This window comes from Rhyacophila brunnea, unplaced genomic scaffold (assembly GCF_057557595.1).
Source record: "Rhyacophila brunnea isolate RB1 unplaced genomic scaffold, BYU_Rbru_1.0 scaffold_23, whole genome shotgun sequence".
In the NCBI taxonomy this organism is placed as follows: Eukaryota; Metazoa; Arthropoda; class Insecta; order Trichoptera; family Rhyacophilidae; genus Rhyacophila; species Rhyacophila brunnea.
This window is the reverse complement of record NW_028232893.1, coordinates 12,568,980-12,585,849: the sequence shown is the minus strand read 5'-3', so window position 1 is coordinate 12,585,849 and position 16,870 is coordinate 12,568,980. Positions and strand designations below refer to the sequence as shown.

Here is a 16,870-nt window from a genome sequence, read left to right as displayed (position 1 = left end):
AGTTTTAGCAGTTGCTATGGTTTTACACTTTCATGATGCATAGAAAATGTTGATATTTCGCAGTTACCTGAATTGCAGTAAGATTTTTTTTGGGAACTTTGGTAATACCATTATAATATAATATATTATTATTAAATAAATCAAGAATGATATTTACCTATAATATTTTGATATTTTAAGCTTACTAACTATAATTTATTAAAATAGATGCATACAATTTTAAATCAAAATAAAAATAGCAAATTACAATAATTGTAATGTTTTTATAATTAATTTTATCGACGTCAATTATTATCTGAATCTGTATTTAAATGTGTAGATGAAAGTTTTTTTTATAAAAATTATGGTGTATTTCTGGTATCACTTGATCAACATAGGGAAATCAAGTCATTTAATTTTGCTTCGGAGATCCGAGGTGGTTTTATAAATGCTTTGTGTAGTTGAGGTTGTACTGATTGACGTCCGCCCTGACGTTTTCTAATATTTATTACATCAAACACTTCTGTTTCATACTTATTTTTATAGAACAGGCAATAAGGATTGTTTTTCCTCACTTCAATAACGCAAATGTCTACCCAACTAACCTTTTTACTATTTTCGTTGAGTTGAAAAATATTGCCCATTTCATTTGCTAACTTGTGAAAATCAAAAATCTCGTCAGTGCCAATTTCCAGTGAATCACTGGAATCCACTGTATTGGTATATAAATTGGACCTGACTTCAAGACTATTTTTTTGTTTCTCTATGCAAGAGTGTTATAGAGTCACCCTCGTTCTAGGTGTGTCCTACGACCAAAAAGTTGTGTGTGATTTTTGGGATATTAAAATTCTGGACGGCGTATAAATACATTGCTGTAATAAATTTATTTTTATTCTGTCCGGCACAATTATCCGAATAAAAAATGACTTCCTTCCCAATTGATTTATCTTCCAAAAATTTTACAACACAAGAACCAATTGCATTGGCCCCTTTGTTTGTAGTCCCTTCATGCTAAACAAAACAGTAACCATTTTTATTATTAATGTGTGTAAGATGGTAAAATTATAGGTTGAAAGCTTTCTTTTATAATATAGCACTGATATCTGGGCATTTGGTGTTGATTAATACGGCCTGCAGATTATAGCAACATACTATTTTATTCGTCTTTCGCCTTCTGTGTTCTCGATAATTGTTTATTTTTTTTGATGAATGTCATATATTATTTAACTTGAATTATATTTTTCTCTTCGCTACTGCAATTTTTATATTTTTCACAAAAGTCACATAGGTCCTTGTTTGGTTGAAAAAAGCCTATATTATAATGGGTATTGTTCCTCTTGCAAACCAGCAGCATCCTTATCTATATCCAACATGGGTTCTTCAGCATCAGGAAATGTACTTGTCACATTTTTGAAAATCTGTAACATTGCAAAAACAAAAATATCATAGATCTGATTGATATACTGTTGTGTTAATTGAAAGAGTTTATTATTGTAGGTGCATAAAATAAATACATAGGTACATAAGATAAGTCGATAATAATAAGTTTCATAACAATAATAATATTTAGGTTAGTTTTGTATATCATTTTAGTATAATATTTATCACAAAGTCTTACCTTTTTAGAAGTTTTTCAGCTTTTAAAGCTAACTCCACCATCATTCGAATCCTTAAACTTATATTTGATAAAAACAAAATACACCACTACATTACTTGAATCAAAGGAAACAATAATGTGTTGTAGAATACGTCTGGATGCGTTATCAAAGTCTTAACACTGAATCATTTCAATAATTGCCTGCTATCACAATAATAAAAACAATGCCACATTGCATTCACCAAAAGAATGCGTCTGATGCTCGGGTTTCACAATTAGTCATGGATAATCATTTGCAGATACTATGGTTTTACATTAACAATGGAAGTAAATCTTTGTATTGTAAAACCCAAATATCTGTCTTTTTTAATGAAAATTTTTAAGTTTGCAGTAACTTCAATTTTACATTATCAAGTTTATGACTTTTGCAGTTGTTTTGCATTTAAATCTCGAAATTGAAAAATTTGCACTTGCTATGGTTTTACACTCACGGTGCGATATATTTATAATGACAAAAAATACTAAAAACAAATCTTCAATATGTTTCTTTCGAGATCACAAATCACTAAGAAAAAATACATAACACTAACGTAATCATAATAATTAATTAAAAGGTAAATAAAAATATTATCGATGCACACTTTTCGATGCATGACCAATGTTTTGTTTTGATAACCCTGGTGACGCATCTAGTACACCCGTCTTCGCAATGGCGCGCGATTCAAACAACTGAATAACGAGTGTTCTTTTCAAAAATATATTTCCTTGTGTTTTACTTGACATTTTTATGATCTGTTGCCTGATATGTCTACCTAAAGGTTTGAACTAATTTTTAAAGCATATTATCCACAAGTGTCTCTTCTAGTTTGGTCAAAAATACGAGATAAAGTCTATGGCATGTTTACATGCCATACGCAGTCTAAGGGTTAAATTCTTATTTCTAAAGCATTAATACTTACAACTCGGATTCCTTCTCCACTGATCAACGAGCGCCTTCCGCGACTTGACCTGCTTCAACACCAGCGCCCTGTGCATCATCTCCGTCCTCGGCTGAAGTTTGGCCCAGCTCTTCACCATGGTATTCGGTGGGGACAGCAGGTTCTTGGTGTACTTCTTGAGACTCTCGCAGACGCCACCCTCCAGCAGGAAGACCGCGAACCATCGGTAGATGTCAGGATTGTTGGGAAAGTCTATTTCTACGGTTGGTATCTGCCAACCGCTGCGACTGAACGTGGCGTTCACATGGCAAAGAATTTTGTCACGATTCGGATCATAACGGGGCGGAGGATCTAGCAATGGGTCACCTGTAAAAAATGGATGCCATTTATTCAGTTTAAAACCTAACTAATCTAAGGCAAGATTTGTTTCAAATATATTTATCTAAATATTATGTGTATTTCTTTTTTTTCCTTTCTATCTTGACGTCTCAAGCTGCAGCTGCAAAGCTCGAGCATTGCAGATCAACCATTGAGCAGTTTTTGAATTAATGCAGTTAACAATACACTTGACCACATTAACTTTTAAGAATTGAAAGATAAAACTGTGAAAGTCTCAAGCGATACATAAATATTATCTTACCGATATTACAGAGCTTGGGCACATAGACTGGCAGCCATTCCGGTTCAATGGCCGTCACACCCCTCATGATCATCTTAGTATCCTCTCCTACTCCCGCTTCGTAGATCTCCTGATAGACCACCCACTCAGGAAGTTCCTTCCGCAGTACCGATGCAGAATGAATAAAGACCGGTTCCTCCATTTCCGCACAGTGATAAGCGTACTTCATCTTTATTTTGTCTTGGTCTGGAAAAGAATTATTTCGATTGTCGGTGTCATAATATTTCAAAACAATCAAATATGGATTATATTGTCGAACTGGATAAATACTCCCCATTGTATCTATGGGCTGATCAAGGACAATGATTACTAACATAAAGATACTATACTAAGTTCTACAAGATATAGTACATTGATTCCAGTACAATTCAATAATGAGAAAAGGAAGACTATGTTGGTTAAGTTATGTGCACTATAAGACAATAATTTCCCGCCATCCAATGCTGGAGAAGAGTCAGGTAAAATTTCACTAAATAGTGGCGACCGGATAGAAACAGTTGGAGAAAATGCTTGAGTCAAAAGAGGAACATGAATGTCAACATGCATCCTGTCATTGGAGGTCACTACCCACAGCAATAGAATCTTCACAAATTCTTACTGGGCAATTTGAAAATTTCAAGGAGACGTTTGTAAAATTTAAGATGTATATTAGATTAGTATGAGTGAAATGATAGAAGCGGGGGGCGAGGATATAGAGATGTACGGAAAATGGCAGGAAGATTTTTAGTTACCTAGATGGCCACTATATCAATAAAGAATAAATAGTCTCACTATTATTATTCTTTCGGCAATTTGAAATTGAGTTATTATACACAAAACACTTGTCTGCATCATAACCTTTCTGCCATAGAGGTATTAAATTAAAAGAGGGGCAAGGAATCGGCTTTCTCATACAGCTGAATGAAGCAGGCCAACAATAACCGACAACTTACAAGAAATAGCGACGCGATAAAAAAAATTCAGGGCATCACAGAGGATTTACTTTGGTCATTATTACGTACCCATATAATATAATGTTAACGTTCAAATTTTGCCACAAATTGATTACCAACCCGCCTCACCATATTAGCCTGCTTCACCATACTTTCATATAACCTGCCGTCCCTAGCTTTATGCTCTAAAAATATTGTGCATATGAAATAGGGCATTCGATAAGGTATTATCTCATTTAAATACATAATAAGTCCTTTTTGCAACTGACCTTCAATTGAATGAATCTTTCAAATTCGATTTTTTCAAAATGTAAAAAATTGAACATACATACTATAACTGTGAACTATTCCATCGAATTATCGTACCATTATGTGTGTTACACAGTTTGCCAAGAGCCAGTGTGATTAGTCAGAATTATTTACATCCACCAGCAAAAAAAGCAAAGCAAAAATATTACACAATTTCTTACTCTGTTTGACGTCGGCGATGGACACCTTTCTCGCGACACAGTCTCCCAGTCCGGCGAGAAGAATCTGCCGAAGTGGTCTGGCGAGTGGACCGGGCGGCTGAGTCGGAGCCGGCGGGGCCCCTCCACTTCCCCCCCTGCGCCCGGCCAACTGAGCACGCAACAACCGGATCTCTCGCAGGGCGCGCAATCTAACTCCTTGGCTATTGCACCACGACTCCATGTCTTTGCCGGATAACGCAGCGTGTTCTGTCACATGGGGGATAGACAGTACTATGTATTAGCTTGAATGAATTATTGAGCTTTAAATAAGATGATAGAATAAAATGAATTGATTTGATAGCTATGAAAGTAACATAATTATTACATATATCGTATTCCAAGACAAGAGATGTTATCACACTATGTATAGAGTAAATATGTAGATGACAAAGTATCATTAGATTTTCCATTATTTGACCCATACACTGCTGGGAATGTAAATATGCCCACATGAATCGAATTAACGAGTCTCGTGTACACAGTTTAAAACCATTCTTTACTCTGAAATTTACATACAGTTATATTCAAAACAGTCCAAAAGTGGATGTTGAATCGAAGAAAAGTTGAACCGATAGTCATAATCAAGATGGCTTCGAGTGAAACTAACCAGTTTGATGTGCCTATGCGAGTTTTATCATCTTGGTTACTCTAGGCAACTTGCCAGCAACCAGTTGACTCAAATGTTGATTCACTATTGAATTGACAAAAGTAGAAAGGACTTCAACATTGTTCAATTCAACTTTCAATTCAGCTTTCCCACTAATGCACTTATCAATTGACTTTCAACAGTCATTCAATAGACAGTTCAACAAAAAAAATCGCCACATGATAATGCGGCAAATTAAGCAAAGAAAAGGATGACAAATTATCATTCTTACCAGCCGCTCCGACGATATTCAGCAAAGCACCTGGATCCCCAAGTAATAACTCTTCACCAAAGGCAGTCCACCTTTTCTTTTTACCAATTAACACCTGTAATAGAAACCAACAAATCAAATACTGACACTGGTAAATCTTATTGTTACTATCTTTGTATAGGTACAATTCTAAGTATCTATGGGTAGAATCCAGTGTTAGGGTTACTGGATCATATCAGAACATTATTCAACGATTAAAATGACTGTATTTTCATTCTTACTTCTTGTACACTAAGCGCTGCCACCATGCAGATTGTATACTGGAATAAATTGTGCTGATGACTGAGGGCAAGCATTTTTCCATAACGTGGCAACACAGGATAACCGGAGATTGCTTTTCCGAGAGGAGTCACTCGCAAAATCTGAAAGTGTACATAAAATATAATAAAATAATTTCAAGCTTATAACAGGAACAATCTGTTCTCACTATCAAATTTTTGTCACATCCAAATAGATTTACAAACTTCATAACTTTACCTCTTCAAGAATGGCAGCGCCCCTCCTTTTAACAGTTTGCTGAACAACAGGAGGCTTCTCCAACGCCCCTAATACTTCTAGTCTGGACTCCGCAGTCTTCAACTGCAGAATGTCTGGCGCTGATGGGAATGGGAAGTTGACCACCTATAACAAACAATTTATTACTTTATTGTATTGGACACTGCATTACATGAAAAATCTCAGTATTTAAGAGGACATGTTAGCAGAATAGGATAACTAGCTATTGCTTTCTCAAAATAATAAAATATACTGAAATAGCTATTACTGATAAACCAAACCGTAGAATTCAATATAAGTAATATTATTGTATTGTCAAATAGGATTCTACCAAGTAAAAAACTAATAAATACGTAAACTCAATACATATATTGCCTTCTCCTTTATGAATAATCTGGTTTCATACTCCGCAACTAAATAATGTAAAGGCATGAACGGATTTGTAATATCCTCCCTTATTACAACATAAATAGAATTTATTTTTCAAAAAATGAAGTTGTATCTGTAACCAGGATGGAAAATTAAGGCCATTTTTATTTTTCAAATTTTCCAAAACACAAATAAAGCATATTATCGATTTCAATCGCGTAAATTGTAGATATAAAAAGAACCATACCTTATCAATACCCATACACTTCATCTGAAGCAGCAAATCGTCAACAGGTCGAGTTCTGATCTCGGGTTCCGCATCCTCAGTCATGTCATGCTGCAGAACGGCGCTGGAGTAGAGACGATAGCAGTGGCCCGGTGCCACACGGCCGGCGCGACCGGCTCTCTGCTGCGCACCAGCCCGCGATATCCACACAACTCTCATTGCACTGGCGCCTGTCATTTTCTCGTATACCCTGAGAGAAATAGATAATAACATTTTATTCATAGTAACAAACTGGACTTCAATTTGGATTAAATTTTATATTTTGTCACAGGATCTTGGTATATTGTTTGAATGAACAGACATTTTGTGGTGATATGGTTGCCATTTGTAATAAGACGCTACAGATATTGGACTGTACCACGTAAATGGAAACTATGGCATTCCTACTAGTATTAATAATATGTGAGTCTAGGTATAGAAGATAATCGTTGTATTTTAACACAATACTTCGAATATTGACATATTCCACTTGCGTAAGGTGAATTTAGATATCGTAATAGATTTTTGGGTTTCCAGCATGTGTACTTCTTCCTTCTTTCCTCAACATTTCGGGCTTGTTGGAGAGACCATTATCAAGGGAATACCGACTTAAACACTACACGATGTCAGCAATTGCCGAGCACTCGATGGATACAGGACACAAATTTGACTTTGAAACCAAGATACTGGGTCAGAATAAAGGATATTTCGCACGATTTTTAAAGGAAGCCATCGAAATCCATAGAAACCCTGAAAATATTAATAGGGATGATGGGTTACGGTTAAAAACGTCATGGCTTCCGGCACTGTCAGCAAAATCCAATATTCGATCCGGTATCTCTGGTCGTAACTATTGACACATTACTCTGAGCAACGTGTGCTCTTAGCTAATCGGATTCCTTTTGGCATTCTTAGAGCGACGTTTGCATTCATATACCTACACTACACTTCATCATAAAACATATCATCTCTTGATAATGGCCTCTGCAACGAGCCCGAAACGTCGAGGAAAGAAGGACAAAGTATACACGGTGGAAACCCAAAAATCTATTACGATAAAAAACAACTGTGAAAGTCTCAAACATGAATTTAGATATACATTGTTTTATAATTTCACTCAGTAGACTCTTTACCCTTCTTTCACACTATACGGTTTTGGCCGTACGGCAGAAAACCGAAAGGCGACATTCTTTTAATGGCGTGAAGAACTTGTTGCCGATTCGGATTTTGACCGAACGGTCAAAACCGTATTAATGTGAAGCGAGCGTTACTGTTCTCACTGTATTATTTACTTTAAACCTTGTTTTTTTATTTGTTTGCAAAAAAAATATCTCAATGCCATATTTACTAACTAATAATTTTCAATGTCCATAATGTGTTTTAAAAAAAATAATTTAATTGAATCATCGTCAGTTCCAGAATCCAGTGTGAATCTTGGCCACCGGATCTAGGATGATTCGGTCCTGCCGACTAGATGCTAGGACAATTAGACAGCGGGACAAAAGGATGACAGATATCTAGGTGCCAAACAGATAAATGAAATGAGCGAAAAAACACATGTAGGTATGTTATAGCTTATACCAGCGGTGCCCAACCCGTAGCTTGCAAGTAACTTGTTGCTCGCGTACCGTTTTAATGTGGCTCGCGTATTCATGTCAAAAATCGGCAAAACTCACTGTGGCAAATATTATTTTATTTATTTTAAGAACAAATGTGTTTGTGTGACTTGCGGTTCAGCAGTTGCTATTGGAAAAAAGTGCAACATAGAACAACATTTTACAACAGTTCATAAAAAATATGGTGCTGAATATACTATTAACAGCAGTTTAAGAAAACCTAATGTGAAAGAATTGAAAGCCACATTAGTTGCCCAACAATCTATATTTACTAAGTCCGTAACTAAATCAAGAGCTGCTACAATTGCTTCATTTAAGATTGCACATATACTTGCAATGCACAAAATTTTTTATCTATTGCGGTGATTTTTTTCAAAAAAAATGTCATCGTCCTATGTGTGGCTCGCCTAAAATTTTTAAATTCTTAATTTGCTCGAGATAGACTAAAGGTTGGGCACCACTAGCTTATACTAACAAATAAACACGGAAGTTTAATATTATAAATTATCTACCTATAATAAAGCAAAGTTTCTCGTTGTTGCAAAGACAATGTCAATGGTGTGCTTTTACATTTCAATATTGAACTGAACTGCAGTAAAATTGTGCAACAATATTTACAAAGTGGTACATTGGACCAATTATGGTCGCTTTCATCCTTTCTTCTCACCTATCGTCAAATCCCCAGATATTGTCGCAAGACCAGGCGACCACCAGTCACGGGTCATCAGTCTACCGTGATTAAGATACATTCAATTACATCAAGACAGCCGACGCTCCCAGGCTTGTTAAAGCTAAGACTCCATCCGAGAAGCCGTGTTAACCACAGAGTGACTCATCCAAAATGCATCTGTTCGACCTTCGTTGCGCCAAATCTGATATGGTTTGAACAAACGTCGCGCCTATAATCCATCCTAAGCTTGTCATCATCATTTATCCCAAAACCCAAGTGAAACTGTGAGAGCGACATTTCGAACCGTCCGTTTACCAATGCGTGAGTACGTGAACACCGAACTAGGTCCAACGCGCGCCAGCAAGTGGTCAATATTCTACTGATTGCGCAAACTTATAATATAACAACCGAACTACCTACATGATTGTGCAATATTATTGATGCGCAGTCGTTAATAAATTAAGATTAGCAATTGTATCTGTGGCTTAATCGGTAAAGCTCATCGCACGGATTGCGATGAATGTGTGTTTTAGTTCCATTTGGTACAATTTTTTCTCCCAGTTCTAATAGGTAGGAGAGATCATAATACAAACATGCAGTTTTATGAATGAATCGACTCTTCACACTTATCACCGATCGATCATCGATGTTCGTGATTTGTGAATTTCACTATGGCTTTACCTGACTTTCTGTTTCCCAGTATCCACAACGTATTTGATATTGGGAATTGTGAGCGAGGTTTCGGCGACATTGGTGGCGACGACGCACAGCCTGCATCCCTCGGGGGGCGGCTTAAACACCTTGGCCTGCTCCAGCGGCGGAAGCATCGAGAACAGCGGCAAGACCCACAGCGGCCCGGCCCCGGTGGCCGATCCTGCCATAGCGAGAGCCTCCCATTCTGAAATAAAGAGACAACAAAGAATTATAAATATCAAATCAATAAATTTGAATTTGTGGCAGCATCTACCGAACCAATTATAAACATGACGCCATATCGTGTACAGTTTGGATTCAACCCACATGATTGCATTACATATATTAAATTACAGGAAATGATAATTTTTTATGTCAAATACACATTAAAATGTAAATTAATATTCGATTAAAAATACAAAAACTCCATATTCCGGGGATCAAATCCAACATAACCTATCCATATAATATAGTATTGTACAGTATTTTATTACCACGATGGCCAAGCAGCTAACGCGCGTATAATGTCATGGGTCCCGGGTTCGAATCCTGAACAAATACACATTGTTTTTCAATGTATGTTTGGAGTCCGAGTATAAACCTGTATACAGTACCCAAATACAGTAAAACCTCATTAGTAAGAACACTGATAATTCGAAATTCTCCCGAAAAAAAAGTCCCTTGAACATTATTTTCATATAAAACCATACCTTTAGTTCGAAATGATTTTAGAGTCCCTGGCATATAAAAATATTCAATAAATCGTAATAAAGTACACTATTTCATGAGCCAGTCATTGAAAATTATGACAGACTTTTCTTAAAACAACAAAAATTACTTATTTTATGATGGTAATAAAAAAATAATCCTGACATTTTATGACCCAATTCGGTAATCACATCTATGACCAGAAACGAAATTAATGAAAATCAAAAAAAAAAAAATTTTCAAAATTTTAATATTTTTTCCCCATACATTTCGTAATTCGTAATTCGATTTTTTTCGATTTTCGGTCCCATGGAATTCGTATTAACGAGGTTTTACTGTAATGCTGTTTTATTCTTTCGCAGTAAACGCAGGCATTTTGATTAAAGGTTTCCTTACCATCTTCGTCTTCACTGTTATCCATAATATCACTTTCGTCTCCATCATTCTCTAGTAGATCATCTTGTGCCTCTTCATCAGGCGCATCGAAATCATCCAAGTCGAATTCCGGTAATTTACTGGCCTCCTTTTTCTTATTGTCCCGCGCCAATTTCTTTGCTCTTTTTAAAGTCTGCAGCATCTCCTGTTCCTCATCGCTCCCTTCCCTTTCTTCCGTCGATAACTCATCCATTTTATCACTATTAACGTCATCTTTTATTTCAATAATGTCATTTTTATCATTTATTGTGTGTGTATTTGGAATGGTGTCAGATGTCTTTTGTTTTCGTTTGAATTTGGAATTTAATTTGTCGGCTTCTTCTGTTTCTAATTTTTTATTGTTTCTTCTGTACGGAAAGGCAGCTCTTAATTTTTTTACTAACATATTAACCTGCAATAAACCAAAAAATGTATAATTTTGTTAAATTTAAGAATTAAAATGTGTACTACGATATGTATACAATTTGTACCTCTTGTTGGCCAGTAACAAATATTAATATTCCCCCCTCTGGTAGCTTTGTATGAATTTTGATTGCTTTTGAGAATGCAGCTTTGATATAATCATGTTCTGTTCTTTTATTAAAATGCACAGTCACTGGAAACTGCCTCGCTTCAATCTGCAACATAAAAACCATATTATGTACAAATAAAAAACTAAAAAATAATAAAGATATCCAAAATTAATTGAATGGTACATTTTTACCCCACAATCATGGCGTCAAACCAGCATCAACAGTATGCTACTAAATATTCAGTCATATTAATTAATTCAGGACGATCATCGTATGCATTATTATAAGGCACTATAACCCAGTGTAAGCCCTGGTGACCTCTAACATTGCTCTCCACCATCTCCACTCCTTTGCTTTGGAACACCAATTAGACTGAAGTCTAATTGGTGTTCGTGCAACGAGTCTGAAGGTCCTTTTCAACTCTGTTCAGCAACCGGTGCCATGGTTACCCAGCACTTCGTCAATGTTAAACACTTCAACGCTGAGTCTTTAGAGCACCATAAATTTCACTACATCTAGTTTGCCGTAGACTATGAGATTATATACTGTTCGTGATCGATTCCATTTTCACAGATTTTGCGCTCAAATACTGTCAATTTCTGACAATCAATGGAGCACAAGATCCATGCCTTAGCCCCGTAGGACAGTGTTACAGTCTGTCCATACAAATAGGCCAAAACGAACTGTTTATGACCGTCCCACCTTACGCCGTTTCCGTTTATGACCATTTACTAACTAGTCGAGTATTCATGCAATCACCTTATCCTGCGTGCGAGTTTGTATACAGAACTCGCCTCATGTTCTGTTATGCTTCACTCAAATCATAGTGTTTGAGTATGCTCGTATATTTGGATCAAGTATTCTTTCTACCAAGATCAGAAGAATATTTTCCACTATGGTCACTTTTTGATAAGTTTGATGTCTATGGACGCTTAAATGTCAAACAAAAACGATACACAACATAATTTTCACATTTTGCCGCTAGATACCTCTAGTAGTAATACAATGCCAATGTTGAAAATGAAAGATGTTAAAATCGCTGTCATATTACATACTTATTATTATTTCTTATATTTATTGCTTAATATTACATTATGGCGGGATAATCCGAAAGCCAAATAAACATTATTGAATAAACATAATTATTACAATATATAGGAAATCTCTTGAGAAGTAGGTACATGATTACTATCGCGGAAGGTAGGTACCGAAACAAATAAAAGTAAATGCTTATCGTGGTAGTATACCATGTACTATGCATAAATCGTTTCCAGCACAATCATATGAATTGAGTTATTAAAAAAAAATATATATTAAATAGATTTTCATTCATCTGCGTCTGATATGTATTTATTAATGAAACTTTTGAATTCGAAAGCATTTCGCTTTTATGAAATTTACAGCGTTGAAGATTAGTTTCATCTACGAAAGCAAAGTTTAGTATAAATAAAGCAGTCATGATTAAATAAAATAAAGCACCAATTATAGGATCATTTGTAAAATAGATAATAGCATTAACAATAATCAAAATAATTCACTCAATCATAATGAAACATGGAAGAAAACAAATATGACAATTAACAACAACAATCAGCTGTCAAATTTGGCAATCAGTTCGTTCAACTTATGGTAGAGAGGCATTCGGTGTTCGGGTTCAGCCAAATGCTTATATACAACATTTCCATAAACCCAAATCATACGTTTCGCATGCCATCTGGCTTACAATCGCATTCGAAAACAGTCGATAGAAGGTGTCTTAGCCTTATGAGAGTTTTGTTTAGCCGTATCTTGGTTTTTTTGGATAATTGTTTTATTTATTTATTTAAAAACAAAACATTGTGTACAATTCAAGATAATTTGTTTTAGCATAAAAGCACTTATTAAAGATGATTACTCTGTGTAGAGTATAACGTAGAAAGTATACTATCTCCACCTGTCAACTTGTGATCATACTGTATACCAGGAGTGGCCAAAGCGTCGACTGCGTAACTATTCTTAGTCGCCCGCCTGTCCAACACAGCGTGTGAGACAAGCCGAGCGACAGAGACAACGCGCTACAATCTCGAAGTTAGCCGATTATCGACGACAGTCTCTCTCTAAAACCCGACGGGTAAAACAAGAGTTGACTTGTAGGTAACTCACGTGGCGACCGTAGCGCATAGCGGACGTATTTGTGGCCGTTTCGAGTTTTAGAAGTGACATTCCGCTATAATCGGCTACCTCGACATAAAAAATAATAGTTAATATTATGTATTTACAATAACATTGTTCGCATTAATAATAAGAAAATAAAAGAACATATTGTTTTATTCATGTACCAATTAGTTTGTTGGAAGAAATCATCATTTTCTCTTATTAAAATAACTTGATATTTTTGTACTGTAGTTAATATTTACGATTTGTAAAGCTAATAATAACCATATTGCTTGCGATAATAAAAGTAAAATAAAAGAACATATTGTTTTATTTACATACTATTTTTATATTTGTCTGAAGTCATCATTAATTGACATTATCTATGTTTATTTTCAATTTAGACTTATTTTTGGCTTTAAATTACTACTTTTAATGTTGGTAGACCGCCGCCAATAATTTCAAAAGCAGGTCGCCCATAGTGGTTAAAAGTTTGGCCACCCCTGCTGTATACCGTATTATTATGTTATATATTTTGTTAATTTTACCTTGACAACTGGTGGAGGATACTTAAACAGCCTAGTATTTTCATTGAAGTCTTCTATTCTTAACGTGGCAGACATGATTATGAGACGCAAGGGATCTTTCCGTTTGCAGCGCAGCGGCACGATCCTCGACAGCAGACCGATAAGTATATCAGTGAAGACGCTCCTCTCGTGAGCTTCGTCAATGATTATCACAGAATACTTAGACAGCGTAAAATCTGATTCAACTTCCTTAAGTAAGACACCTGTAATAAAAGAATATGATCATTGTCAAATATACTCATATCTAGTCGACTAATTTTCAACTAACAATAATCACAGATGGATTAATGCGAATGTTTGACAATAGCATATGTATGCTATTGTCAAACTTGTTGTATATCTAATTTCTTCTCTTCACTACTCAAATGAAAATTGACTAGAGACAGCCATCAACAAACCTTCTTAGTATAGACAGAGCCTAAACACAGGAAAGTGAAGACAAAAAATAACTACTAATACTAATGATCAAATTAGCTGCAAATTATTTTGCATTGCAGATTTATTTGTAACAAACTTCACACTGTTATCATTTGCATCTGTCACTTCAGTCAATTCCATGAATATTATTAAATATGCAGATATTGCCAAAGTAAACTGTGAAAATTAATTTGTCATTAAAAGATGGGTGAACGATTATTATCTAGATTGGGGTTAGCAAACCTTTTTACGTACGCGTGCTAAAAAATCTCAAATATTATTTTTTGACTGTCCGACGTGCCGAGCAGTTTTTCATAGGGAAAAAATGAACAAAATAGTTATAACAATTCTATTAAAAAAGTTAAAAAATATAATTAAGTTCTGGAGTATTACTGTAATACTTTGTTTGGTTCTTTACGCACAAATTGACGCCAGAATTGCTCTGATCAGATGAGGCATTCTCTCGCTACAGTGGTTTCAAGCATTGCAAAACGATTGTAATGGTCAAAATCAAAGATTCGCAGCGAGATCAGTGTGATAATATTATGTGTGATGCATAAAACCTAAGGACCGACCTATGCAATTTAAATTAAACAATGCTTATTCTTGAAGAGTATCTGCCTGCTATTTTTTATACAATGCAACACATGAATTTTGTCGTTTCCATTAGTGCATCAATTCGTACATATTATTGGTAAAAATATTATTAAAAACTGAAGAAAATACGCATTGCTATGTTGCCATTATTTTTTAATGTTATATACTTAATGAGTATATTATATTTATTTGTAAAACTTTTTGTAAAAAACAATATTTTTTTAATTACAGTCGAACTTGGTTACTGCGAAGAAGATGATACCAATTGAATTTGCTCGTTATAAGGGTTACTCGTTATATCAGAGAATAGGTATTTTTAAATGAGCGGTCACATAACACAAAAAGTCGCAATTCAAACAAAAATACACAATTTGAATTTTTCCCCGAAACAAGCACGGCATTCATAAACTACAAAAGAAGTTGTTTATTGTAATGAATGCTGGTAGGTACCTAGTGACTTCACAAACCTAGGATTTTTTACATGCAATTTCTTATTATTATTATTTCTTATATTACTTCTCAACATAAAACATTTGCGTGCTGTGCAAAATTATCTCGCATGCCATAGGTTCGCCATCACTGATCTAGATGAACAATCTCAATAAATACCTGTATAAAGTACCAAAACATGCCGCCATCGTTCAATGCGCCAATATACATAATAATATTTTTATGGCTACCAATTCAACCACACTAAAATTATTATCGATTACACTTCTGTCTAGTACAAGGTCTTTGAAGCTGAATATATGACAATCAGACCTTGTAAAAACTCTGTTAAGACACTTCCATCTGGAGTGAATATCAAAAGAAAAAAAACTTATGAACACAATCGTATGACGAGTAGTTATCTTACCATCAGTCATGAACTTAATCCTCGTGTCTTCCGTGACATTTCCTTCGTATCTCATCAAATAAGAGACTTCTCGTGATGTGAGCCCCATTTCCACGGCAACTCGTTCAGACATGGCAACCGCAGCCACCCTCCTCGGCTCGGTGATACCAATCATTTTATTATCCCTCGCATAACCTGCCTCGTAAAGGAACTGGGGGACTTGCGTCGTTTTGCCACTACCTAAAAGAAAAGAATTTGTCAATGATAACTTATACGTACTATAATGTCTTATGACAACAAATTCATTCATCGAAATCATCAACAGTACAATAGCTATGGTTTTAAAGATTTGAATCTTTTGTTAAGAGCATACTTCAGTGAAACGACAAATAATTTTCAACAATAGGTGGCACGTAATTTCGCACACGTTGCCAATCGGAGAGCGATAGTCGATCTGTGAGCACGTCAATTTGTTTTGTGATGGCATCGGAGGAATTAATTCTTAAATCGTGTAAAGATGACTAAAAAACATTACGTGTTTACTCGAAAAACAAAACATGTCAATGAATATATTATTACTAGCTGAGCCAGCTGGCTCTCGCCAGTCTGTCTCGCTAGGTCTTGCAGACAGCTTGGCGTCCTAATGAAATGATATTGGATTTTAATAAAATTGTGAAGTATGCAGAGACGGCGCCGTTTGGCATGTCGCTGATTTGTTACTTTTACAATTTGCAAGTCGTTACTGTCGATATAAATTTAGCGTCATATGTATAGTCTATTATGGATTTTGGCCTTCAGGATGTCATCTGATACCATCCCAGGCTGCTAAACCTAGCATAATACCTGACAATTTGATTGCAATTGAATATAATGTAATAGAAGAAGGTTAGCCATATAAAAAATAAATTTAAACTATTAAGTTATTTTGTTTCATTGTCTAAAAAAATGCTTGCAGCCATAGAATAATATTTAAAAAAAATTAAAATT

The 16,870-nt window shown here is 35.3% G+C and overlaps 1 protein-coding gene across 1 annotated transcript in view; it reads right to left on the bottom strand.

Annotated features, from left to right (window-relative positions):
* The window catches only part of kz (putative ATP-dependent RNA helicase kurz), a 31,601-nt gene that overhangs the window by 1,999 nt on the left and 12,732 nt on the right, over positions 1 to 16,870 (bottom strand). Inside the window, exons 5-16 of the mRNA XM_085950258.1 lie at positions 15,905 to 16,123; positions 13,996 to 14,237; positions 11,273 to 11,419; positions 10,764 to 11,193; positions 9,648 to 9,864; positions 6,663 to 6,891; positions 6,029 to 6,172; positions 5,773 to 5,913; positions 5,513 to 5,606; positions 4,596 to 4,841; positions 3,155 to 3,379; positions 2,536 to 2,880 (exon numbers count right to left, since the gene is read on the bottom strand). Coding sequence (XP_085806384.1) covers positions 2,536 to 2,880; positions 3,155 to 3,379; positions 4,596 to 4,841; positions 5,513 to 5,606; positions 5,773 to 5,913; positions 6,029 to 6,172; positions 6,663 to 6,891; positions 9,648 to 9,864; positions 10,764 to 11,193; positions 11,273 to 11,419; positions 13,996 to 14,237; positions 15,905 to 16,123 — 2,679 coding nt within the window. The remainder of the gene's footprint in view (positions 1 to 2,535; positions 2,881 to 3,154; positions 3,380 to 4,595; positions 4,842 to 5,512; positions 5,607 to 5,772; positions 5,914 to 6,028; positions 6,173 to 6,662; positions 6,892 to 9,647; positions 9,865 to 10,763; positions 11,194 to 11,272; positions 11,420 to 13,995; positions 14,238 to 15,904; positions 16,124 to 16,870) is intronic.